Below are 27,921 nucleotides of genomic sequence, written 5' to 3'. Positions count from 1 at the left end.
TGCTGTTTTTAGCAAGGTCAATGCAGTGAAGTAATAAACACGTGTCTTCAAGGATCCATAATTTAAGAAAATAGGTTTAAAAAAATCTTTCTACAGCACTCTTACAGGTCTTTTAAAAACATTTCAGAGAAAACTTTAGCCTTTACTTTTACACTGTTTTATGTTTTCTTTTTAATTTCAAAGTTCAGTTTTAATTAGCTTTCCCATGGCATTTTAAAAACACTTCCCATTTCTGAAGAATTTTGAAGTTAGCTCTGATACACACGACTGCTGCCAGGCTATTTCCTGACTTCAACAAATCTGATACCCTGGGGGAAGGAAGAATTCCTTGAGCTCTAAGAAGTATCTCTTATACCATACCATTTCCATTAATTCTTCAGTATTTGCTAATTGATCTGTCATTAAGACCTGACTGTTGAAAACAAAGAAATTACTGTAACCTCAAAAGAATTCTATCCTGAAACAGGTTCAAACTAGCTTATCAGCTAACTGTTCAACATAAAGCAAACTAAAATATGTTGATTCAGATGAATACTTCCTTGCTATAAATTCTTCTAATTTTTTCATTACTATCAAGAGTATATTTGGGGGGAAAAATGCCTGTAGACATATGATGGGGAAGGGAGCAGAGAGTATTGCTTAATGGACACAGAATTTCAGTTTTACAAGATGAAAGCAGTTATGGAGATTGATTATAGTTATATAATACAAATGTATTTAGTATTACTGAACTACACATTTAAAAATGGATAAGATGGCAAATCTTATGTATGTGTGTTTTGCAAGATAAAAAAATTTTAATTTAAAAGTTAAAATTAATTTTTTTAAAGATTGACTGATGAACTGATTTTTTTTTTAATGGTGAAAAAAAATCTAGTGATATGTTTTTAGGAATCAGAGGTTCACAGTGAGTGAAAGAGACATGTTTAGAGATGGCATCAAATATATTCTGTAAAGACAAAATAACTGGAGAGTTAAATTAGAAATTTCTTTCATTAAAGTTCAACATCTAAGCAATAAATTCATATTCTCCAGACCTAAGAAAATACGTTTTAAACAATCTATTATTCTTTCCCTCTGTCTAGGGAATACAATTATAAGTTCATGAGTTTGGGCATTTTTTTAAATTCATAACTAAAAAGGAAACATTTTTTCTTGAAATACGCAATGTTTCAGAAAAAACTAATTACATTAAATTTTAAGTTTGTGCAGGCATTACATCTTTAAATAGATATAATTAACATGCATGAAAATTACTTACCAGTTTTGCTCATAATATTTATACTACTTGAGGCAGCATAAAAATTGATAAGAGTAACTATAAAACATGAATTAAATACGTTAAAAATGTCTCAAGATTTTATCTTACACCATGTTCTAACACTATGTCAACACTGGTGGTATTTTTAAATGCCTAAACGCTTTAATTCATTTTAAAATGCCTGTGATTCAAGATTTCCATAATATCCAAAAGTACTCTTGACCATGGCTATGGTTTCTAATGTTCTGGTTACATGCTGTTATCTTTTTTTAAGACATTTTAATGACTCAAAGGTACACTTACATTCACCATTATTTATACCATAGCTAATGTTAAACTTACTTACTTTAACTTTGTATTTTTTAACTTATATTACCATTTATGGATTCATTTTGGAACCATTTTAAATGTAGTAATGCTTATTTTAAAGATACTATTTAATATATGAATGTTTACACATAATTAAAATTAATTCAAAGAACCCATAGTTTTAATGTCAAGCAGGTTAACCCAGGTTAACCTCCAAATAACTTAAAGCAGCTGTAAGAACAATCCCAGTCTCCATTTATTTCAGTTCTTCACACTACAACAGCTTTCCCATCTATGTCTCTCTCTTCTTTCCAGCAAGAATGAAAGCAAATATTCTATTGGCTTACAGCTCCCCATTCTTTTACACTCCCCATATTACACATCCCCCATAGAATATATTTAAAACAAGGGCTTTGGAGTCCAGAGTCAAATCCCAGTTCTACCTTGAGCATCTTTTTTTCTAAACAAGACTCAGTTTCACCTATAAAATTATTTTAATAGATTAAATAAAATATAACTAAAGGACATGGCAAAGTCAACTGTCCACAAAATGCAACTGTATCATCAACTTCATCATGAGGGAAAAAAAGAGGAATATTTTGCACCATTTCCACAGACCACCCTTAGTTGCTACCACCAGACAAAATTACCACAGGCAACTATCAACATATGAATGGTAACCTTTCAAACGTCTGCACATATGAGCTCAAAACATCTTCCTGCAGAAACAAAATTTTGAATGAGGGTAGAATCCTAGGCTAACAATCTATAAAACATTAATTACCTTAAATATAGCACAGAGGAGTTCCCATATCATGGTTCAGCATTTAACAAATCTGACTAGTACAAGGGTTCAATCCCCGGCCTCGTTCAGTGGGTTAAGGCTCTGGCACTGCCGTGAGTTGTGGTATAGGTCACAGACACAGCTCTGGTGCTGCTGTTGCTGTGGCATAGGCCAGCAGCTATAGCTCTAATTAGACTCCTAGCCTGGGAACCTCCAAGGGGGAGGGGGAGGGAGTGGGGCTCTTGGGGTTAATAGATGCAAACTACTACATTTGGAATTAAGCAGTAAGATCCTCCTGTATAGCACAGGGAACTATATCTAGCCACTTACGACGGAGCATGACGGAGAAAAAAGAATGTATATATATGTGGGTGACTGGGTCACCTTGCTATACAGTAGAAAATTGACAGAACAATGTAAACCAACAATAATGGAAAAAAATAAAAATCATTTTTAAAAATAATAATAAATAAATGAAAAATGAAAATTAAAAAAATATAGTATAGAGCCCTGGGAGTAATACAAGAGAGAAAATAAAGTTCACTTTTTCTTTTCTGGGTGCAACCCTGGCCTTAGGCAAAAACTTCAAATTTCTTTCCTTTTTTTTTTTTTTTTTTTTTTGTCGTCTTTTTGTCTTTTCTAGGGCCACACCCGTGGCATATGGAGGTTCCCAGGCTAGGGGTCCAATCAGAGCCCGAAGCTGCCGGCCTATGCCAGAGCCACAGCAACAAGGGATCCGAGCCACGTCTGGGACCTAAACCACAGCTCAGGGCAACGCCTGACCCCCAACCCACTGAGCAAGGCCAGGGATTGAACCCAAAACCTCATGGATTTGTTAACCACTGAGCCACGACGGAAACTCCAAAAACTTGAAATTTCTAAAACTTTACCTTCTCTCATTTTTGCCTTTTGCATTCCTATCCAGCAGACCTAGTGTCTTTCCAGGCATTTTATGGCCCCATAACTCTATAACACTAAGCTCCTAATTGAAAACACTCCACTCAAAGCTACTGACTCCTAATGTGCTCCCTGATTTTAAAGTCACCAACTTGCATCTCACCACAATCAAAACTTCCTGATATCACTGAGGTGTTAGAAAGAAATTGCACTGCATGATTTTGCTTAGCAGACATCTGGTTTTCATTAATTATTGCTTTAAAAAAAATTGTGAAACATTTTTTTCTGGAACAAAATATACAGCAGTAGTTGCCTTTTAAAGACATGGGCAAAGAAATATTCACTGATCATTTTATACCTTGTTTAATGTTTCTGTATTTTTAACAAGTGTCCACAATTAACTGGGCCAAATTTTTTCATCTTCTTATCTCCGTATATAAAGAAAAGATTACCAAAAAGAATTAACACTTTCACAATGACTCAATTAGAGTAACATCAGGAATTCCATGATGAAAACTGGGAAGGGTGCAGAAGACCTGGGTAAAATTTGAGTGTCCAAAAATAATGAAATTCAGAGACTCTCAGAAGTATAGATGGCGATCATCTCTAGTCTGACTAGCCACTGGATTTTGAATCTCTTCTTTAAAATCCCTGTATATAGTTAAAAAAACACCACAATTTACCAAGACAAGTCAAAGCGCCAAAAGAGTCTATAGAGCTATGTCTCAGTACCAAGATAAATGCATAGAAGTAAACACCTAACTGAATGAAGAAGAGATAAAATCTTTATGACAAAACAAAATTTTACCTCTCAATTAATCCACATAAAGGACAATGTGTGTCTTACAGAAGTTGAACCACATCTTGTTCTTCTTTTCATTTTATCAGGTAAGACTAAGATATATTATTCCTACTGAAGAGAGGTATGTTCTTGCTGAGAAAAATTCATTGACATCAATCATCATAGTAATGCAAATTCATAAATACTTCAGGAAGCAACTTTAATTACAGTATTTTAATCAATAAAGCACCAGTTCTTTCCTTACCTATGAATTATTCTAAGGCTTGACTTATTATGCTTTCTTGGTTTCTGTTTCTGATCATTCCAAGCAATAGCCAGACTAATGTTTGTTTTTCCATATATTCACCACACAATTTCTGCTCAATAGAAATTACCATAAAAATTGAATCCAATAAAGCATGGAGATACTTTTAGAGCTTTTATTATCTACAAAAAGAATTATCCTTTCAGTCATTCTTTAATGACAGAAAGTAATTAATACTTGTTAAAGGATTTTATCATTATTACATATTGGATTGCTATTGAAGTAGAACAAATTTTTCTCCCTTTGTCTACAGATTGCCTAAAATTTTAGGAAATTCTACATCTATCTCCAAGACTTATGCTTAAAGTTAGTCATTTAAATCACTCTATTCCTTCTACTTCTTTGTTTTCAGCTTCATTACTTTTTTAAAAAATTATCTACTATGTTACCTATGAAGAAATTAAGTGAAATCTAGAAAAGTTTGCCTCCGTAATTCACAGTATCTAAGAAAATCATTCAAAAAATCTGCTTTGAAAAGGGAGACATCACAACAGATACTGCAGACATACAAAAAAAAAAAAAAAAAAAAAAAAAAAAACCATAAGAGAATACTATGAACAATTGCATGCCAACAAATTTGACAACCTAGACGAAATGGATAACTTTCTAGAATCTTACAGCCCACCAAAACGGAATCAAGAAGAAACAGATCAACTGAACAGACCGACCACTGGAAATGAAATTGATTATGTCATAAGAACACTCGCTACAAATAAAAGTCCAGGACCAGATGGCTTCACAAGCGAATTCTACCAAACATACAAAGAGGAACTTATACCCACCCAATAAACTTTTCCAAAAGGCTGAAGGAGAAGGAACACTCCCAAAGACATCTGGTATTAGACATCACCCTAATACCAAAACCAGACAAAGATAACCACAAAAAAAGAAAACTATAGGCCAGTATCTCTGATGAATTCAGACACGAAAATTCTCAACAAAATTTCAGCTAACCGAATCCAACAATGACAACAACAACAAAAAAATAAAACACCACAACCAAGTGGGATTCATCCCAGGTGCACAAGAATGGTTCAACGTACCCAAATCAATCAGCATCATACATCACATTGACAAAAGAAAAGTCAAAAACCACATGATCATCTCAATAGATGCAGAATAGGCATTTGACAAAGTCCAACATCCATTCATGATAAAAACTCTTACCAAAGTGGGTGTAGAGGGAACATACCTTAACAGAATAAAAGCCATTTATGACAAACCCACAACCAATATAATACTCTACGGAGAAAAGCTGAAAGCCTTCCCACTAAAATCTGGAACAAGACAAGGATGCCCACTCTCACCACTGTTATTCAACATAGTATTGGAAGTCCTGGCCACAGCAATCGGACAAACAAAAGAAATAAAAGGTACCCAAATTGGAAGAGAAGAGGTAAAACTGTCACTGTATGCAGATGACATGATACTATACATAGAAAACCCTAAAGACTCAACCCAAAAACTACTCGAACTGACCAACAAATTCAGCAAAGCAGCAGCATAAAAGATTAATGACATTCAGAAATCAATTACATTTCTGCATACTAACAATATTAGAAAAGCAATACAAAAATACAATACCTTGTAAAATCACACCCCCCCCAAAAAAAAAAATCAAAATAACTGGGAGTAAACCTGACCAAGGAGGCAAAAGACTTAGATGCTGAGAACTATAAAACGTTAATCAAGGAAATTAAAGAGGATGCAAAGAAATGGAAAGATATTCCATGCTCCTGGGTTGGAAAAATTAACATTGTAAAAATGGCCTTACTACCCAAAGCAATCTACAGATTCAATGCAATCCCTATCAAATTACCCATGACATTTTTCACAGAACTACAACAAACAATCAAAAAATTTATACGGAACCACAAAAGACCCAGGATTGCCAAAGCAATCCTGAGGAACAAAAACCAAGCAGGAGGCATAACTCTCCCAGACTTCAGGCAATACTACAGAGCCACAGGCATCAGGACAGTGTGGTACTGGTACCAAAACAGACATTACAGACCAATGGAACAGAATAGAGAACCCAGAAATAAACCCAGACGCCTATGGTCAATTAATCTTTGACAGAGGAGGCAAATGTGATAGGTACTTGATAAAATCCTATTGTAATATACTAATAAAAATATAAAACTGAAAAATCTATCTCATTAAGCAGTAAAAAACAGAATGTGTAGAACACTTTGCTTCTAGAAATGTTTGCTAAATAAATTAATTTAAGCCATAAACCACTATGTCTGAATTCCAGACTAAGAATATTTCCACATTTTCAAATATATAGAAATTCCTCAAAATGAGACTTAAAGGGTCAAAGCTTTCCATATTCACAGCATACTGATTTAACCTGTTCCCATTACAGTTAAAGTAACCAATATAACTAACAATTCCCTGTCTTATTGTTTCTGCCTATGCTAATGTCCAGATATCAGACAAGTTTCCTAGAATAAATTTAACCTCTGCAAGAAATTCTGTAGTCAATGGTTTGAGCATTAATTATTTTCTCCTTCATTATGGTAATGTAAGGAAAAGAATATGACATAAATCTCATAGTGTATAATTAGTTATCTGTAAATTTCCCCAACTATGAAAACTAAATATTTTAGTTTCTTTCCTTATATATCCATAATATAACTGAAATGTTATCTATAAATATGGAAATACATAAAATGACTTAAAAAGGTATTTGGGGTTCTATAAGTTAAATATCTAGTAAAAAAAAAAAATAAGTGGTATAAAATTAACGAATCACAAACTCTACCTGTAATCAAAAGTCACTGACTTGTTACAGTTTTTACTAATATCTACACCCATGTATCCTTAGAATAAACTTTTCAAAGGGCAAAACACTCTAGGAATTTTATGTAATTATTTCAAAAAATATTCAACAACCCTACAACCTAGATATAATCTCCTTCTTAAGAACTGAGTAAATTAAGGTTTAAGAGGTTCAGAAACTTGCCCAAGCTCATACAGTATATATGTATGTGGTAGAGGAGCCATAATTCAAGACCCTTATAATGATATAAGAACAACTCTTTTTTTTTTTTAAGAACAACTCTTTTTAAATAATTCTAAAATAATAAAATTCAGGAGTTCCCGTCGTGGCGCAGTGGTTAACGAATCTGACTAGGAACCATGAGGTTGAGGGTTCGGTCCCTGCCCTTGCTCAGTGGGTTAATGATCCGGCGTTGCCGTGGGCTGTGGTGTAGGTCGCAGACGCGGCTCGGAATCCCGCGTTGCTGTGGCTCTGGCGTAGGCTGGCAGCTACAGCTCCGATTCGACCCCTAGCCTGGGAACCTCCATATGCCGAGGGAGCGGCCCAAGAAATGGCAAAAAGACAAAAAAATAAAATAAAATAATAAAATTCAACTTTATAAATTTAATCATGAGCAACTATTCATTTTATAAAAGGATTTATTTAGGTCACATTAAAGTACACAACATAGGATTATCTTAAGTTATAAGAACCTCCACTTCAGAGTTCCCGTCATTGCACAATGGAAACAAATCTGACTAGGAACCATGAGGTTGCAGGCTCAATCCCTGCCCTCCCTCAGTGGGTTAAGGATCTGGCGTTGCCATGGGCTGTGGTGTAGGTCGCAGATGCAGCTCAGATCTGGCATTGCTGTGGGTGTAGCTGTAGCCCGCAGCTGTAGCTCCAATTAGACCCCTCGCCTGGGAACCTCCTATGCTCTGGATGCATGCAACGCTAAAAAAAAAAGCAAAAACAAAAGACCCTCCACTTCCTTTAAAATATGACTGAATTAATCAAACTTCTACTTGTTGTACATATACCTCTTCAGAGACATCTATGGTAAGAATCAGAAAATACAATTTTATTGAAATAACATAAAATAGCTGGAGACATTTAAATACTAAGAGAAAGCAATCACCTAGTACCTAGTTACTTATAAGATATAATCATATATCTAAGGGTTTCATAAATGCATAACAAGAGCCGATAAGACTTTTTTGTTAATTTGACTTATATTTCAAAGACAAAAACATATAAATAGAATTCCACTACTACTTGTATTTTCACATTACTTATTTGGTTGCTACACTTTGATTTGCTACCAAAGTGCAAAAAATATATTAAAAATAGTAACATTTGGTCAAGTTTTGTTTTTTGTATTCTAAGCAAAATCGCAAAGCACTTATGCTTTTTGGTACTAAGTTATGGCTTTATACAATAATTGACTATTCAATACAATTTTTTTTCAGTCACAATGGGATATTAATTTTCTATAAATAAATGTTAAAGAGTTTAGTCTTCAAATGAGTTCAGAAGAATAAGCAATGCTTGATGAAAATAACTAAATTCTATTTGTTGCTATCAGAAAAGCCAAGTTATATCACAAAAGAGCGCCCTTCTGGCTTACCTATAGATAATAAAAATAAAAAATTTTAAACATTGAGGTTAAAATACTCAAATAGCTTTCCCCTTCAGCAGCAAATGAAATGCTCCCCTATACTGCTTTCTAATAATCAACTGGAAAGAATCAAAAGCTATACTTAAAAACAATTATTAGGTTTTCTCTGTGACTCAGTTTTTTTCCAATTTGCAGCCTTAGATTCTGGTTTCTAATTTTACAACATGATCAAGGTGTCTTTCCTTGCTTCTAAAAGACCAAGACTTAGCACTTAAATCTGTAGATAAACCATATGAATATTTAATGATACAAACTGATAACAAATGGGAAGGAAAAACTGTAACGCTGAGATCTGTTCACTGGCTCAACTAAGAATGATGTAATAATAGTAACCACATCTATTTTGTAGGTGGGAAATTAATTAGAATTATTTGTAAAATAAAGAAATAGAGGTCCTATAATTATACTGTTGGATTTTGAACCAATTAGATTAAAATAACTAACAAATGATTGAGAAACAACGTTGCAAACCCTACTTCAGGAGTGCAAAAAGCTATCACCACAGAGAAGACAAAATATATACAAAAGGAAGTCTGTCCTAATCATGCACAAAACAGTGATTAAATGAAACTCCCTTATTCAAGGCACATGTTACACAGAAATAATTCTTTGAGACTATACCCCTAATACTTCCCCACTCACTGAGAGTTTAATTCCTAGAAACAATTCAAAAAATTCAACCAATCTGTGAACATTCCTAATCAAACTATGTTCACTGTCTCAACTCTACATATCTCAATATATAACAATTAAGCCCTCAGTTCATACTCATTATTTTATGCCAATTTTTAACCCTTCATATTTCTCTAGGTTTACTAAATAAATCCTGTCTTCTCAGTCATGTGGCAAAGGACCTATTTCCAAAATCCTTAATTACATTTTCTGTCTTCCTTGGACTCTCTCCAAAGTTCAGACACAGCAAAGTTCATTTGCTGTGTCTGACTCTCTGTAGAGCAGATCAGGAAAAGAAAAGGTCATTTCCCTGGCTTCTGTCCCTTAGATAACCTTCCATTCAATCAGTCCACCATTAGAAGCAATAGTTCTAATCCTTGCTACCCTCAGATTAGAAAGACATCTGAGATTTGTTCTGAATATTCTTATTAAATAAACAATACGGTATAATAGAAAGTGTTTCATGTAATCTTTTATATGTGATTTAATCCCTCTGAGACAGTTTTCACGTATGCAAACATAGGAATACCATCTATTTCATGGAGATATAAAAACAAACAAAAAAAATAGCATATATTATGAAAGGAAACTATCACAGGTCACCAGAAATGTTGGTATCCTTGCCAACATCTGTTCAATGAAATAAAGTCCTGGGATATAGGTGTTCAACAATTGTTACTTTTCATTCTGCATTTTAGGATTGATTTTTCTGATGAGTATATAAAGACTCTTAACTTCATAAACATTTAGATTTTCATGCACATTATGTACGTCTCCAAACTCAGTAATAAAATAAATCCACATAAAATTGTGTCCATTTAAATTTTTCCCTTACCATTGAATCAAATGCTGAATTTTGTTAAATAAACAATAAGTAATCCAGCACATACTTAAGTTATATGAATTTTAACATGCATTAAAGTAACTGTATTACCTACCTCACACCATGCCAAAAAAAAAAAAAAAATCTCAAGTGGATAATATAAAGTTAAACAACAATGAGTTCAAAAGATACCCTTAAAAAAAAAAAAAAAAAAAAAAAAAAAAAAAAAAGATACTCTTAGGTGAGTGGAAAGGAGTTCCCGTCGTGGCGCAGTGGTTAACGAATCCGACTAGGAACCATGAGGCTGTGGGTTCGATCCCTGCCCTTGCTCAGTGGGTTAAGGATCCGGCGTTGCCGTGAGCTGTGGTGTAGGTCGCAGACCAGCTCGGATCCCGTGTTGCTGTGACTCTGGCATAGGCCGGCGGCTACAGCTCCGATTCAACCCCTAGCCTGGGAACCTCCATATCCCGGGGGAGCGGCCCAAGAAACTCCAAAAAGACAAAAAAAAAAAAAAAAAAAAAAAAAAAAGAAACAGAGTAACTAAAGTTATTTACAACATACATGACTAATGAAACACTTAGGTCCACAACGTATAAAGAATTTCTAGGGAGTTCCAGTTGTGGCTCAGTGGGTTAAGAACCCAATATAGTGTCTAGGAGGATGTGGGTTCCATCCCTGGCCTTGACCAGTGGGTTAAGGATCCAGCATTGCACAAGCTGTGGCATAGGTTGCAGATGTGTCTCAGATCTGGTGTCACCATGGCTGTGGTGCAGGCCACAGTGCAGCTCCAATTCAACCTCTGGCTCAAAAACTTTCAGATGCCACAGGTGTGGCCATGAAAAAAAAAAAAAAAAAAAAAAGAATTTCTATACATGAGCAAGATTCTTCAGCAGGCATAATTTCTACACATGAGCAAGATTCTTGAGCAGGCATTTCACAAAATAGGAAAGCCACTGCTCAATCTCATTAGTGATCAGTGAAATAAAGTACAGATCAAAATCATAAAACAGTACTAAATACTCATCAGAATGACTTTGTATAAAGATAGAAAGTCACAAGTGTTCACAGAGGTACAATTGGTAAAAACCTAAAACCTACAATCTCCTAAAATGAACATATGTACTCACTATGATTTAGTAACTCTACTCTTAGGTAAATAGTTACCAAAAAATGTTTGTACATGTGCACCAGGAAACATATAAAAATGTTAGCATAATTCATAAAACCAAAACTTTAAAGGAATCCAAACACCTATCAAAAGTAGAATGGATAAATAGTAGTATATTCCTCTAATAGAACATTATACAGCAATGATAATGAAAAAAAAAATCTGCAGTCAGATGAAAAACGTGGATGACCCTCACAAATATAGTATGGACACGCAAAACATTAATCAGGTTAAGGCACATATCCTTAGACGTTAAAGCTATTTAAAAGAGCAAGAAATTAACTGCCAAAAAAGACAGACAGTGACTACTTTGGGAAAAAGGAATGAGGAGCTGGCCAGGGGTGAGAAGTCAGGAGGAAGACTTCTAGAGCACTGAGAATACATTTTCCTTTATCTGTGCAATGGTTACAAAGTTGTCCATATGGTTTCATTCCTTGCACTTTTGTGTATATATCACTTTAGTCTACAGCAGAAATTGAAAAAACATTGTAAATCAAGCATAATAAAAAGTTTTAAAAAACTAATATTTTCTACTATTACCCACACACCTACAATCATATAAACCAAAGTTAAAATACACAACTTTTGCCCTTAGGATGTTCAAAATCTAATAGTTAGCACACATATGACAAAGTAGGCAATTTTAGAAGTCAAAAATAGCTGAGTAGTAGAAATGGATAGTGTGAGTACCTTATAATAACAAAATAATTCTAACTACTTCCTCCCATCTTTGCATCATCACTGTCCTTCATTTCACTTAAGAACATGTGTATATAAGTATATATGTATACAAACATATATACACACAAGCAGGCATAGTTAAATAGTGTTACTATTGTTGTAAACTGAGCCACAATAGGAACTCCCTCTCCTTCACTTTTAAAAGATAATTCTGCACAGTATATTATTCTAGGTTGGTGGCTTTTTTCCCTCAACACCTTAAATATTTCACTTGCTTGCATGGTTTCTAAGGAGAAACCAGATATTTCATATCTTTGCTCCTGCATAGGTGAGCTATCCCCCCATCTTCCCACCCGGCACCTCCTCAAGATTTTTTTTGGTCTGTAATTTGAAAATAATGTGCCTAGAAGAAGTGCTATTGTGGCTCAGCAGAAACAAATCCATGAGGACACGGGTTTGATCCTTGGCCTCACTCAGTGGATTAAGGATCTGGCAGTGCCATGAGCTGTGGTTAGGTCGCAGAGGTGGCCTAGATCCTGCACTGCTACAGCTGTGGTGTAGGCCAGCAACTGCAGTGCGGATTCGACCCCTAGGATGGGGGACTTCCATATGCTGTGGGTGCAGACCTAAAGAGCAAAAAGAAAAAGAAAAAAATAAAGAAAAGAGTGTGCCTAGATACAGAATATCTCTTTGGGGCTATTTATCCTACTTGGAGTTTTCTAAGTTCCCTGGATCTTCCGTGTAGTGTCTGATGTTGATTTGGGGAGATTCTCAATTCTTTTTTTTTTTTTTAATCTTTTGGCTATTTCTTGGGCAGCTTCCACGGCATATGGAGGTTCCCAGGCTAGGGGTCAAAACGGAGCTGTAGCCACCAGCCTACACCAGAGCCACAGCAACGCAGGATCCGAGCCGCGTCTGCAACCTACACCACAGCTCATGGCAACACCGGATCCTTAACCCACTGAGCAAGGGCAGGGACCGAACCCGCAACCTCATGGTTCCTAGTCGGATTCGTGAACCACTGCGCCACGACGAGAACTCCAGATTCTCAATTCTAATTGTTTCAAATATTTCTTCTGTTCCTTTCTCATTCGCTTATGTTATACGTTTTGTAGTCATCCCACAGTTCTTGGATATTCGGGGGGGAGGGGGTCAGTCTTTTTCTCTTTGGATTTCAATTTTTAAGAATTCTAGAGAGAATGGGGGTAGGAGACGGGATGAAGATGGCGGAATAGAAGGACTGGAGCTCAACTTCTCTCCTAAAAACAATGAAATTCACAACTAGAGACTGAGCACACTTCACCAAAATGGAACGGAAACCTTAAAAAGATACCCTACTCCAGAAGAAAAAGAGGAGGCCACATCCACAGGTAGGAGGGGCGATTTCGTGATATAAACAACCCCATACCTCCTGGGTGGGAAGCTCCACAGACTGGAAACTAACTGGTTCACAGAGACTCACCTACAGGAGTGAAAGTTCTGAGCCACACCTCAAATTCTCACGTGTGGGGATCCGGCACAGGGAGAAAAAGCCCCGGAGCATCTGGCATTGAACGCCAGTGAGGCTTGTGCACAAGAGCTCCATGGGACTGGGGGAAACAGAGACCCAATTCTTAAAAGGCGCACACAGACTTTCACGTGCACTGAGTCCCAGGGCAAAGCAAAGTCTCCATAGGAATCTGGGTCAAACCTGACTGCAGTTCTTGAAGGACATCCTGGGAAAACAGGGGTGAATGTGGATTGCTGTGAGGGAAGGACATTGAAAGCAAAGCTCTCGGGAATATTCAGCAGTTGCCTTTCTCTGGAGGTGGCCATTTTGGGAAAATCTGGTCCCACCCATCAGCCAGCCACTGAGAAGCCAAAGGGCAAACAACTACCCAGGTGGAATCACAGACCCGCCCCTCAGTAAACAGGCTACTTAAAGACCCCTCAAGCACACAGCTGCTTCTAATCCCATCCAGAACTAAGCCCCACCCACCACAGGGATTAGGATAGGCTCCACCTACCAGTGGCCAGGCATCAGCCCCTCCCACCAGGAAGCCTACACCAAGCTCCCATACTGACTTCAGCCACAAGGGGGGCAGACACCAGAAGTAAGAGAGGCTATAACTCTATTATCTATAAAAAGGTCACCACACCAAAAACCTATAAAAATGAAAAGGCAGAGGACTATAACTCAGATGAGGGAGAAAGAAAAAACCCCAGAAAATCAGCTAAGCCATGAGGAGATTCTCAGCCTCCAGGAAAAAGACTTTAGACTGTTGATGCTGAAGATGATGCAAGACATTGGAAATAAACTGAAGGCAAAGATGGATAACTTACAGGAAACACTAACCAAAGAGATATAATATATAAAACTTAAACAAGAAGAGAAGCAAAATACAATAACTGAAATAAAAAATTCACTAGAGGCAGCTAATAGCAGAATACAGGAGGCAGAAGGACGAATAAGCGAGGTGGAGGACAGATTAGTGGAAATTACAGATGCAGAACAGAAAAGAGAAAAAAGATTGAAAACAAATGAAGAGAGTCTCAGAGAACTCTGGGACAATGTGAAATGCACCAACAACCATATTACAGGGGTGCCAGAAGGAGAAGAGAGAGAGAGAAGGAGACAGAAAAAATATTCCAAGAGATAATACCCGAAAACTTCCCTAACATGGGAAAGGAACCCTCCACTCAAATCCAGGAAGCACAACGAGTACCATACAAAAAAAACCCTAGGAGGAACACCCCGAGACACATGCTAATCAAACTGACCAAAATTAAAGACAAAGAGAAAATCTTGAAAGCAGCTAGGGAAAAGAAACAAATAACATAGAAGGGAACCCCGAAAAGGCTATCAGCAGATTTTTCAACAGAAACTCTGCAGGCCAGAAGGGAGTGGCATGATATACTCAACGTGATGAAAGGAAAAAAACCTCCAACCAAGATTACTCTACCCAGCAAGGCTCTCGTTCAGATTTGAAGGAGAAATCAAAACCTTCTCAGATGAGCAAAAGCTGAGAGAATTCGGCAACACTAAACCAGTCTTACAACAAATACTAAAGGAACTTCTCTAGGCAGAAAAGAACAAGAGAAGAAGGAAAGGAAAAAGAGCAGCAAAAACAAATCCAAAGTAATTAATAAAATGGCAATAAGAACATACATATCAATAATTACTTTAAATATTAATGGACTAAATGACCCAACCAAAAGACACAGACTGGCTGAATGGATACAAAAACAAGACCCATATATATGCTGTCTTCAAGAGATCAACTTCACTTCTAGGGACACATACAAATTGAAAGTGAGAGGATGGAAGAAAATATTTCATGCAAACGGGGATCAAAAGAAAGCTGGAGTAGCAATACTCATATCAGACAAAATGGACTTTAAAATGAGGAATATTTTCAGGACAAAGAAGGACATTATATTATGATCAAAGGATCAATCCAAGAAGATGATATAACGATTTTAAATATCTACGCACCCAACACAGGTTCACCACAATATATAAGGTAACTGCTAACAACCTTAAAAGGAGAAATTGAGGAGTTCCCATTGTGGCGCAGTGGTTAACGAATCCGGCTAGGAACCATGAGGTTGCGGGTTCGGTCCCTGCCCCTGCTCAGTGGGTTAACAATCCAGCGTTTCCGTGAGCTGTGGTGTAGGTCACAGACGCGGCTCGGATCCCGAGTTGCTGTGGCTCTGGCGTAGGCCGGTGGCTACACCTCCGATTAGACCCCTAGCCTGGGAACCTCCATATGCTGCGGGAGCGGCCCAAGAAATAGCAACAACAACAACAACAACAAAGACAAAAAAAACAAAAAACAAAAAAAAAGGAGAAATTGACAACAACACAATCATAGTAGGGGACTTTAACACCCCATTTACAGCAATGGACAGATAAACCACACAGAAAATCAATAAGGAAATACAGGCCTGAATGAAGTATTAAACCAGATGGACTTAATAGATATTTATAGGACATTCCATCCAAAAGCAACAGAATACACATTCTTCTCAAGTGCACATGGAACATTCTCTAAGATTGACCATATCCTAGGCTACAAATCCAACCTTGGTCACTTTAAGAAAACTGAAATCATATGAAGCAGCTTTTCCGACCACAATGCTATACAACTGGAAATCAACAACAAGAAAAAAACTGCAAAAAACACAAACACGTGGCGACTCAACAACTTGCTACTAAACAACCAATGGATCACTGAAGAAATCAAAGAGGAAATTAAAAAATACCTAGAAGCAAATGACAACGAAGATACAACACTCCAAAACCTATGGGATGCACCAAAAGCCGTTCTAAGAGGAAAGTTTATAGCAATACAAGCCCACATCAGGAAACAAGAAAAAGCCCAAATAAACAAGCTAACATTACATCTAAAGCAGCTAGAGAGAAGAACAGACAAGACCTAAAGTTAATAGAAGGAAGGAAATCATAAAGATCAGAGCAGAAATCAATGAATAGAAACGAAGAAAACCATAGAAAAGATCAATGAAACAAAAAGCTGGTTCTTTGAAAAGATCAACAAAATTGATAAACCCCTAGCCAGACTTATCAAGCAAAAAAGAGAAGACTCAAATAAAATTAGAAATGAAAAAGGAGAATTAACAACAGATCACAGAAATACAAAGGATCATAAGAGACTACTATACGCAACTATATGCCAATAAAATGCAAAACGCAGAAGTAATGGACAAATTCTTAGAAAAGTACAATCTTCCAAGACTAAACCAAGGAGAAATAGAAAAGATGAATGGACCCATCACAAGAACTGAAATTGAAACTGTGATGAAAAACTTTCAACAAACAAAAGTCCAGGACCAGACCGCTTCACAGGCAAATTCTATCAAACATTTAAAGAGCTAACACCGCTCCTTCTGAAACTATTTCAAAAAATTGCAGAAGAAGGGATACTCCCAAACTCATTCTATGAGGCCACCGTCACCCTGGTACCAAAACCAGACAAAGACTCCACAAAAAAAGAAAACTACAGGCCAATATCACTGGTGAACATCAATGCAAAAATCCTCAACAAAATACTAGCAAACCGCATCCAACAATACATTAAAAGGATTGTACATCATGATCAAGTGGGATTTATCCCAGGGATGCAAGGGTTCTTCAACATCCGCAAATCCATCAGTGTGATACACCACATTAACAAACTGAAGAATAAAAACCATATGATCCTCTCAATAGATGCAGAAAAAGCCTTTGACAAAATCCAACACCCATTTCTGATAAAAACCCTCCAGAAAGTGGGCATAACGGGAACCTACCTCAACATGATAAAGGCCATACATGACAAACCCACAGCAAACATCATTCTCAATGGTGAAAAGCTGAAAGAATTCCCGCTGAGATCAGGAACAAGACAAGGATGTCCGCTCTCGCCACTACTCTTCAACATAGTTTTGGAAGTCCTAGCCACGGCAATCAGAGAAGTAAAAGAAATTAAAGGAATCCAAACTGGAAAGGAAGAAGTAAAACTATCACTATTTGTAGATGACAGGATACTATACCAAGAGAATCCTAAAGACTCTTAACAGAAAACTGTTAGAGCTCATCCATGAATTTGGCAAAGTCGCAGGATACAAAATCAATACACAGAAATCAACGGCATTTCTATACACTAACAATGAAAAAGCAGAAAAGGAAATTAGGGAAGCAATCCCGTTTACCATCGCATCCAAAAGAATAAAACACCTAGGAGTAAACCTACTTAAAGAGTCAAACGATCTGTACTCTGAAAACCATAAGACACTGATGAAAGACATCAAAGATGACACAAATAGTTGGAAAGATATACCATGCTCGTGGATTGGAAGAGTTAATATTATCAAAATGACTATACCACCTAAGGCAATCTACAGATTCAATGCAATCCCTATCAAATTACCAAGGACATTTTTCACAGAACTTGAACAAAATATTTTAAAGTTTGCTTGGAAGCACAAAAGACCCAGAATAGCCAAAGACATCCCGAAAAAGAAAAATGGAGCTGGAGGAATCTAGCTCCCGGACTTCAGACTATACTACAAAGCAATAATCATCAAAACGATATGTACTGGCACAAAGACAGAAATATAGATCAGTGGAACAGGATAGAAAGCCCAGAATTCAACCCACGCACCTACAGCCAACTCATCTATGACAAACGAGGCAAGACTATACAATGGAGAAAGGACAGCTTGTTCAATAAGTGGTGCTGGGAAAACTGGACAGCCACATGGAAAAGAATGAAATGAGAACACTCCCTAACACCATACACAAAAATAAACTCCAAATGGATTAAAGACCTAGATATAAGACCAGACACTATCAAACTCCTACAGGAAAACATAGGCCAAACACTCTCTGACATAAACGACAGCAACATCTTCTCAGATCCACCTATCAGAGTATTGACAATAAAAACAAAAATAAACAAATGGGACCTACTCAAACTTCAAAGTTTCTGCACAGCAAAGGAAACCCTAAACAACACAAAAAGACAACCCACAGAATGCGAGAAAATCTTTGCAAGTGAATCAACTGACAAGGGATTAATCTCCAAAATTTATAAACACCTTCTGCAGCTCCATACCAAAAAAACAAACAACCCCATCAAAACATGGGCAGAAGATCTAAACAGACAGTTCTCCAAAGACGACATACAGATGGCCAAGAAACACATGAAAAGATGTTCTACATCACTCATTATCAGAGAAATGCAAATCAAAACCACTATGAGGTACCACCTTACACCAGCCACAATCGCCATCATCAAAATGTCTACAAACAATAAGTGCTGGAGAGGGTGTGGAGAAAAAGGAACCCTAGTACACTCTTGGTGGGATTGTAAAGTGGTGCAACCACTGTGGAAAACAGGATGGAGATGCCTCAGATAACTAAACATAGAACTACCATTTGACCCAGCAATCCCACTCCTGGGCATCTATCCAGCAAAAACCATGACTCGCAAAGACACATGTACTCCAATGTTCACTGCAGCACTCTTTTCAATAGCCAAGACATGGAAACACCTTAAATGTCCATCGACAGAGGAGTGGATCCAGAAGATGTGGTACATATACACAATGGAATATTACTCAGCCATTAAAAGGAACGAAATACCAGCATTTTTAGCAACATGGATGGACCTAGAAATTAGCATGCTAAGTGAGGTCAGCCATACAATGAGACACCAACATCAAATGCTTTCACTGACATGTGGAATCTGAAAAAAGGACAGACTGAACTTCTTTGCAGAACAGATGCTAACTCACAGACACTGAAAAACTTACCATCTCCGGAAGAGACAGTTTGGGGGGTGGGGGGATGTGCCTGGGTTGTGGGATGGAAATCCTGTGAAACTGGATTGTTACGATCATTATACAACTACAGATGTGATAAACTCATTTGAATAATAAAAAAAACAACAAAAAAAGAAGTTTTAATTTGATGTAGTTCAAAAAAAAAAAAACAAAAACCATGTGCAAACTCAATATCATATAAAACCATGCTGCATACTTTGCAGATTATTACTTTTCACTTTCCTTTTACACTGAACATATTTATATTTCTAGACATCTTGCCTAGATCAGACACTGTTCTTAAAATCTGAACTTCCAAGTTTATCTACAGAAATCAACATAAAATTATAAAGTGTAATCCTTGAAATATATCTTCCAAACAAGTGATTAAAATATAGCTTACCATTTTGATGCCTGTGGAAAATGTCACTGGTTTTATAGGTTTAGGTTTCTCAAGCTGCATTTCCAATTGCGTAGATCTATCTTTATGCTGAGCCAAAAGCAGAGCAACAGGAAGATCAGAACTCTCCTATAAGAAGAGTAAAAGCACAATGTGAAAGTTAAAAAGAAAACATTAAAGAGCGACATCTTTTATTTTAAATTATGCCTTTTCATAAACATTTAATGTCAACGTAAGTATGCACCAAATGGAGAACACTTTACAAAAAATTTTTAACATTCTATAATAAGAAAAGGCTGTTTTAGACTCATAAATCAAAATAACCTACGAAAAAGGATTTTTATAAAATCCACATTAAAGAAAATACAATGGGGTTTTATTTCATCTAGCAAAACCAACTGTATTTATTAAAATTAAAAAAATTAGAAGCTAATCACAAAAAGAGTAGTACAAATTACTATAACTTAGATCAGATGTTTATCTAACACACATTCTTTTTACCACTGAATTCAGTCTAGTTTGAAATTGTTTCCCATTAGATTTCACCTGAGGTGCTTTGGAAATGATCCTTGTTCTGTTTTGCACAATGGAATGACTGTTATGTACAACCAAAAATATATTTATTTTCTCCTGAATTGACTTATTTTTATAAATGAAGTCTAAATTTTCTAAATGAACAAAATAATAGTAAACACTTTAAATATTTTACAGTGATAAATCAGGGCCACTATTTATACAAATCTCCACAAACATATATTAATAATGCAAGCAATACTAATTCTTATATGCAGACTGTTACTTCTTCTGTTTAACATGATGTCTTCTTATCCGTGTAAAGTGCTGCAGAGCTAAGACCTAAGCTAAATGCATGCAGACATTTTTCTTTCTGAGTTGTCAGTTAAATAACACAGAAACACATGCAAAGAGAAGCCAGGAAGGAAGGAGATCATACATACACATACACACACACACATTACTTTCTATTATCTATAAACAAAAATGAAGGTATACACACATTTCTATCCCCTATATCAAGATTACCTATGAAAACATAGTCTTCAAATAGCATGCAGATCTATAAAATAGTAACTACCTAGAATTTAATCCTGAAAAAAATCATATTGTTAAACATTTCATCGTATAAAAGATATAGCAGAATCAATTTTCCTTCCAAGTCCAACAACGTTTTTAGGCACAAAGATGGCTAATTAATATATTTAAAGGACTCGCTTAAAGGTGACAGTACAGAAGAAATTCAAATAAGTCATTTATTTCAATAGCATTGTCCTAGAATAAATCTGTACCTTAAGACTTTGTAACAGAACACTGTAAAACAGCTAAAATGGGAAAAAAAAGTAAAAAATAAAAGCTGAATTTAAAAAAAGACTGTGATAAACAGAAGTGCTTTGCAAGAGCAAATGTTAACAAAGATTAGAACTTTTAAAAAGTAAATGGGAAAACATAAATTTTATTTATAAACAGAACTTTATTAAGGGGCAAAATCCTTACAACATAGCTTTAGTAATAACGAAGAAGAATGAATAAAATACACTATGAGAATATACTTATTCATCTTTCATATTCTACAACAAAGCATCAGCAATGCATTAGTAACAATACTGCTGTGAATTCCTGCATCTATTCTAGATTTCCACTAGGAATTTTATAATAAAATGTAAAGTTAAAGCACATTTTAAATGGGCAATGGCCCAAAATATCTTGGCAAATCTCTTATTATCTTTTCATATGTAAAAACTAATAGAAGAAAAATAAACTTCCTTGGCTAAAAAGCTCATTGTTTCATAATTAATACACTGAGTTCAAATTCCATACCTGGTATATACTTCAAAACGTTCTTGTGTAAATGTAATACAATGTATGCACTCCAAAAAAGTTGCTAGTCAATACTCTGACCTGTTTTAATCCTGATTTCATCTTCACATAAAAGGAATACAATATTAAAATGTCTTGGTAAAACTAAAAATAAACAGCCTAGAAATCTAAAATTAATTCTGATACAAAGATAACACAACTTACTTCAAATCTGCTTTACTTCACTTTAGCACTCGAAATTTTGGAGCCTGAAAACTAAAAATAAGCTGGAGCTTTAACAACAACAAAAAAAAATCTACAGGGTAAAATAAACTACGGGAAACAGATATGCTCTCAGGAATACATAAAATGCAGACTAAGCCTTTCAAGTTTTTTCATTTTTCTTAGCTTTATTTTACCCTGAAAGGCTCTCTAACCTACATTAACTTCCTAAAAGTACACTGTTTAATATTTAAAGAAATTTTAATAAGACTACCTCTAATACTCATTAAAAGCTTTATAATGACCATTTTTAAAAGACTATTTTAACTGAATTTAAGCAAGCCACCTGGTAAACAATATTCTAACAAAAATCAGCTACTGCATTTGACAATATTAGCCCTTAACAAAATTAAGACATAAGCTGAAGAGAATTTTCAAACAGGAACATAAAAAGACTTAATAAGTCAGGACCTATTTAAAAATCTTTTGCCAAACTGTTAAAAAAAAAAAAAAAAAAACCTATATTTACAGTTAAGATTAAATAAATGGACTTTTTAGGCAATATTAGAGTAAATGCTTAAGTTATAAACATTAAGACCATAAAATTAAAATCCTGTCACATACAGTAAATGTAATGCCAATGCTTTTTTAAACAGTTAATAAGTGACTTTTACCATAAAGACCAAAAACAGGAGAAAAAGAAAATCTGATAAGTAGTATTTGCTGCTTATAGATCCAGTGACTAATCCTAATCCTAAAATTCAAGCTCCTAGATATATTTACAGATGCCAATGTCAACTTTTTTAGTAAAATCTAACACATGAACGTACACAGAATAAGAAATATGACACATTCTTTTATTTAATAAAAGATTCAGAGGATAAAAAGAAATTTAATGAATTCTTTCAATTAGTCAATAATGATGAAATGTTAACACTAACAAAAATTATTTTAAGAAATATTTAAAAATTAAAGTAACAAAGAATCTTTAAAAATAAATTTGAAAATGAAAACCAGAAATTCAAATTGAATTGGTATTTAAACCAATCTGGTGTAATTAATTGCTCTAATGAATACAGTAAAATTGCTAAGGATTATTTAACCACCATGTTACATAATCTAAACAGTAAAGAACACATGCACAGTAATGACTTGCAGGTGAAGAAAACAGGAAGGGGGGTTGGTTCTTACATAAACCAATATTAACTCCAGATTATACACATTGTACAACATTGGCAGTTGCAGCTCAACTGCCAATAGCACCTCAATGAAGTAGCAAAACTTAGCACTAAAAGACTGAAGACAAAAAGAATACACAAGAATAACTGCTATGCAAAACTAGCTAGCCTCAAAATAAAAACTACAAGCTCTTTATATTACATATAACATGTTTAAAAATTTAAAGTGTATTTTCACCTGATACCTAAATTCAATATTTGGAATTAAGTCAATTAACTTCAGAGGAGAGAATTACCAAAGAAAAGTACATTCCTCTTTGCATAAAATGATAAGAAACTTTCAAAAAGTAATTGTAACATGGATCTTTACTAATTAATTTAAGTTTTTAATTTCTCACAAAGTGTATGTCTACAAAAAATGTAAAACACAACAGGAGTCACGTCAACTGTTGAAGCCATACCCACCACTTAAAAGTTTCAATAGGAGTTCCCGTCGTGGTGCAGTGGTTAACGAATCCAACTAGGAACCATGAGGTTGCGGGTTCGATCCCTGGCCTTGCTCAGTGGGTTGATGATCCAGCGTTGCCGTGAGCTGTGGTGTAGGTTGCAGACGCGGCTTGGATCCCACGTTGCTGTGGCTCTAGCGCAGGCTGGCAGCTACAGCTCCGACTGGACCCCTAGCCTGGGAACCTCCATATGCCATGGGAGCGGCCCAAGAAAAGGCAAAAAGACAAAAAAAAAAAAAAAAAGCTATAAAAAAAAAGTTTCAATAAAAATTAATGGAAGTTACATAGGAAAATACTGTTATTTCATATGTTACGGTCCTCATTTTTTTGGGGGGTCTTTTTAGGGCCACATCTGCAGCATATGAAAGTTCCCAGGCGAGGGATCAAATTGGAGTTGCAACTTCAGGCCTACACCACAGCCACAGCAACACAAGATTCGAGCTTCATCTGGGACCTACACTGCAGCTCCTTAACCCACTGAGTTAAGCAAGGGAGCAAACCTGCATCCTCACTGATACCAGTAGGATTCATTACCTCTGAACCACAATGGGACCTCCCTGTCCTCACTTTTATTTACATTTACTCCCTTGTCCTCAAATTTACATTCCATTCACAAAAAGTAGAGAAGGGTTATGATAAGCATTTTCTGTCTAAGCCTCACTAATATCCTTACTTTTCCTTTACTTTCTCACCTACTTCTAATTTAAATAATCCTGCTTTCTCTTTTTATTCCTGGTTATGAGACTTAAAACGCTTTTAGGGCAAAAGCACAGTAAAAAAAATATACATGTACACATTTACCTGATCATAGAATAGCAAATGGCACAGCAACCAGTAGACTAAGGAGTTAAGTATGTTAACAGCACATGGAAATTAATTATGTGGCCAGGAAAGGGAAAAGGAAGAATGCAAAAAGACTTTACTGGACTATTTTCTAGTTGTAATTTCATCAATATCACACTGGTTTATCAGCATCAGATAATACATTCTCAAAACTATGAAACACTGCATAAACCTTGGTTAGCATTACTGCTATTATCTAACAATGCTGAATAGCTTTTTTTCTGCCTGTGGCATATAGAAGTTTCCTGGCCAGGGGTCAAATCGGAGCTGCAGCTGAGGCCTAAGTGATATAGGATCAAAGCCACATCTGCAACCTATACTGCAGCTTAGACAATGCCAGATCCTAAACCCACTGAGCATGGCCAGAGACTGAACCCGCATCCTCACAGAGACAGCATGAGGTTCTTAAACCACTAATCCACAAGAGGAACTCCTACCATTTCTTTTAAATGTATTGTTTTTCATGCAAAAACATGAAATACAGTTCCCACAGAGAAACCAGAGTCTACTATAAACTTCAACATGAAGCCAAAATACTTGAAAATGAGGTAGTTATTAGAAAACCAATGTTATTTAGGAAAAATGCTCTGAAAACAATGTGTTTTAGTAAACTTAGAAACATATCAACAACCTCTTAATAGCAAACTGGTTTATGTTAGTTATAATATTACTGTCTCATCTGAAAATAAGATGATATTAACAAACTTTTTTTAAATAAAGGAAGAAAAGATGAGTACATCAGTACAAACTTTAGAAATGCCATTTAAATGCCATTACCCAGCATAATAACAGGAAAGATAAACCTTGAAAACAAATGATTTTTTTATCACAATTAATATTAATACATACCAATTCATCTAAAAAAGCCTGCTTATTCTTCCTTTTTAGAATCTGCTGCCGTTGTTCTTCTTTTTGTATAAATAGTCTTCTTTGTTCGTTTTCCTGTCGTTCTACCTCTAATGCTTCTTCCAATTCCTCCTGTTCCCGAGTCTAAAACAAAAACGTTTTTATATGGCATGGAATAAATTCAGTAACCAAAATCAACCCTAAACCACATCTCTACCCCCTTTTGGAAGCATAAAACACAGTAGTCACTAACTATTTTAATAGTGCAGCAATTCTACTTTGAAAGAACCAGAATTCATTTTATTTCACGTGGACCTGTTACTATTAAAGAGAATGATAGCACTAAACACCTAAATAAAGTCCACTGGGCCTAGCTGCAGAACTGTGGAAACAGTGCTTAGTAATACCTTTATTTTAGGGGATTTAACAAGGAAAACAAAACAAAAAACCCGACAACAACTAGACAATCTCCATACAGAACTATTGATTGAAACACTCCATATAAAAGACTAGCTTATTGAACAGAAACAATTTTTAGAACATATAAGACAATGAAAAGTTATCATAGCACTTAGCTTCATTTTCCCAAGCTAAAATAAGTCTTTCTGATGCTAGAGTTCAAAACAACATTCATTTAAGGTTAAGTAATGAAAAACTCAAGTTATTTCCTAATACAAGCATATACGTTTCAAAGGTCCTCTTTGTGGACTGAAAAATTCAAAATCCAAAGCTAATATGTAGAGAGAAGAACTATAGGCCTACTCATTCCCCTTTTATGAAGTTCCTCAGAAATAGTAAATACTTCTAGGCTCTGAAATTTATTCCAACTCTAACACATACTTAAAAGCAATATTATACCTAGTCTTTGCTCTTTAAGTCCTATGAATGAGAAATACAGAAAAATCTGAATGGCTTTATTTTAGGAATTCCCTTCATGGCTCAGTGATTACTGAACCTGAATATGTGGGTTCAATCCTTGGCCTCGCTCAGTGGGTTAAGATCCGATGCTGCCAGGAGCTGTGGTATAGGTCACAGACGCGGCTAAGATCCCTCATTGCTGTGGCTGTGGCATAGGCCAGCAGCTGTAGCTCCAATTCAACCCCTAGCCTGAAAACTTCCATATGCCGCTGGTGCAGCCCTAAAAAGCAAAAAAAAAAAAAAAAAAAGAAAAGAAAAGAAAAGAAAAGAAAGAGAGAAAGAAAAAAAATTCCAGTTACTTTTTTTTAATTCAATACAACATTGAGAATTTACTGCACTTCACAGCAAATAGAGAGAGAGCTAACAGGTTTGAGGATCACTAAATACGAATTAACAAAGACCTCAGAGAAAAGGATACTTTTATGTAAAATAATATTCAAAATCTCCTATTATATTTCAATTCACATGTTAGATAAACTCCCCACAAAACAAGATTCTCATATGAAAACATGTTTCACTTATAATTCCAACTCAGTATATCCAAAATTAAGTTTAGCATTTGGTTTCCCAAAACTGACTACCCTCCTATATTCCTTACTTCTAATAACTGCACACCTACATTTCAGTCAACTCAACCTGAAACCTCAAAGTCATCTTTGTTTACTCCCTCTCCCCTACCCCACTCCCCTTAAATTAGATCAATCGCTAAGACTTATGGGCATCTCTCCCTATAATTTTACAAACATCTATTACTAAGGTTGTTATTCTAAGTCAGGTATCCGGTGGAGAAGAGAATTCAAATTTGACCTAGAAGGATTAGTAGGAATAAATGTAAAGAGTTAGGGGCTGAATATGAGAGCCACAAAAGTGAGTTACCTGACTAAAGGTCCATAAGCAGAAAAGGATGGGTCTCATTACGAAGCAATGATATATAAGCAGTAAGTATGACAAGTGACAGAGAGGTATACACAGAATACAGTGGGGGCAAAATTGATATGAGTTGGCAAATTCTCCCTGCAATGATGGAGGACAGGTAGAATCAGAAAAGATTTCATATAGAGTATTATGAGTTGAATGTGTTCCCTCAAAATACATGCTGAAGTCTTAACCCCGGTACCTCTAAAAGTGAACTTATTTGGAAATAGGGTCTATACAGATGTAATCAGGATAAGACAAGTCATGCTGGAAATATGGACACAGGCACAGAGGAGAAGGCCACGTGAAGACAGAGGCAGAAATCAGAGCGGTGCCAAAGGTGCTGGCAACCATCACAAGATAGAGGAGGCATAGAAAGATTTTTCCCTAGCACTTTTAAAGAGACCATGACCCTGATGACACCCTGATTTCAGAATTCTAGTCTATAGAACCATGAAAGAACAAATTCCTATTGTTATAAATCAGCCAGTGTTCAGTAATCTGTTTATAATAGCCCTAGGAAACTACTAAATAGATGTTGAGCAGACTTCAAACAATAGGTATTTACCCCCCCCGGAGAGTGGCACAACCATTTAGGTAGAGAAAACAAAGGTGCAAAGACATGAATCAGGTTGAAATGTTTGGCAATGCCAAGTCATAAAGCATGGAGGTGAGAAAAGTGCTAGATAAAGCTGGACAGGCAAGTAGAGGGGAGATCATGGAGAGTCTACCACACTATATTAAGGGATGCATTTGTGCCACACTAAGCAACTGAGAAGACTAATTAGAGTTTAGAAAGATGGATAAAAGCAGTAAGAATACAGATCAACAAG

At 35.8% G+C, this 27,921-nt stretch overlaps 1 protein-coding gene across 5 annotated transcripts in view; it reads right to left on the bottom strand.

Moving 5' to 3' along the window:
• The window catches only part of MNAT1 (menage a trois homolog 1, cyclin H assembly factor (Xenopus laevis)), a 217,802-nt gene that overhangs the window by 119,231 nt on the left and 70,650 nt on the right, over positions 1–27,921 (bottom strand). For all 5 annotated transcript variants that reach the window (XR_002336329.1, XR_002336325.1, XM_021064622.1 and 2 more), the window contains exons 5-6: positions 25,259–25,399; positions 19,852–19,977 (exon numbers count right to left, since the gene is read on the bottom strand). Coding sequence is in view for 3 of the 5 variants with exons in the window: in XM_021064622.1 (XP_020920281.1) it covers positions 19,852–19,977; positions 25,259–25,399 (267 nt within the window). In the remaining 2 variants the exon portion in view is untranslated. The remainder of the gene's footprint in view (positions 1–19,851; positions 19,978–25,258; positions 25,400–27,921) is intronic.

The sequence above is a fragment of the Sus scrofa genome, chromosome 1 (assembly GCF_000003025.6).
Source record: "Sus scrofa isolate TJ Tabasco breed Duroc chromosome 1, Sscrofa11.1, whole genome shotgun sequence".
Taxonomy (NCBI): Eukaryota; Metazoa; Chordata; class Mammalia; order Artiodactyla; family Suidae; genus Sus; species Sus scrofa.
This window is presented reverse-complemented; position numbering and strand designations above follow the sequence as displayed.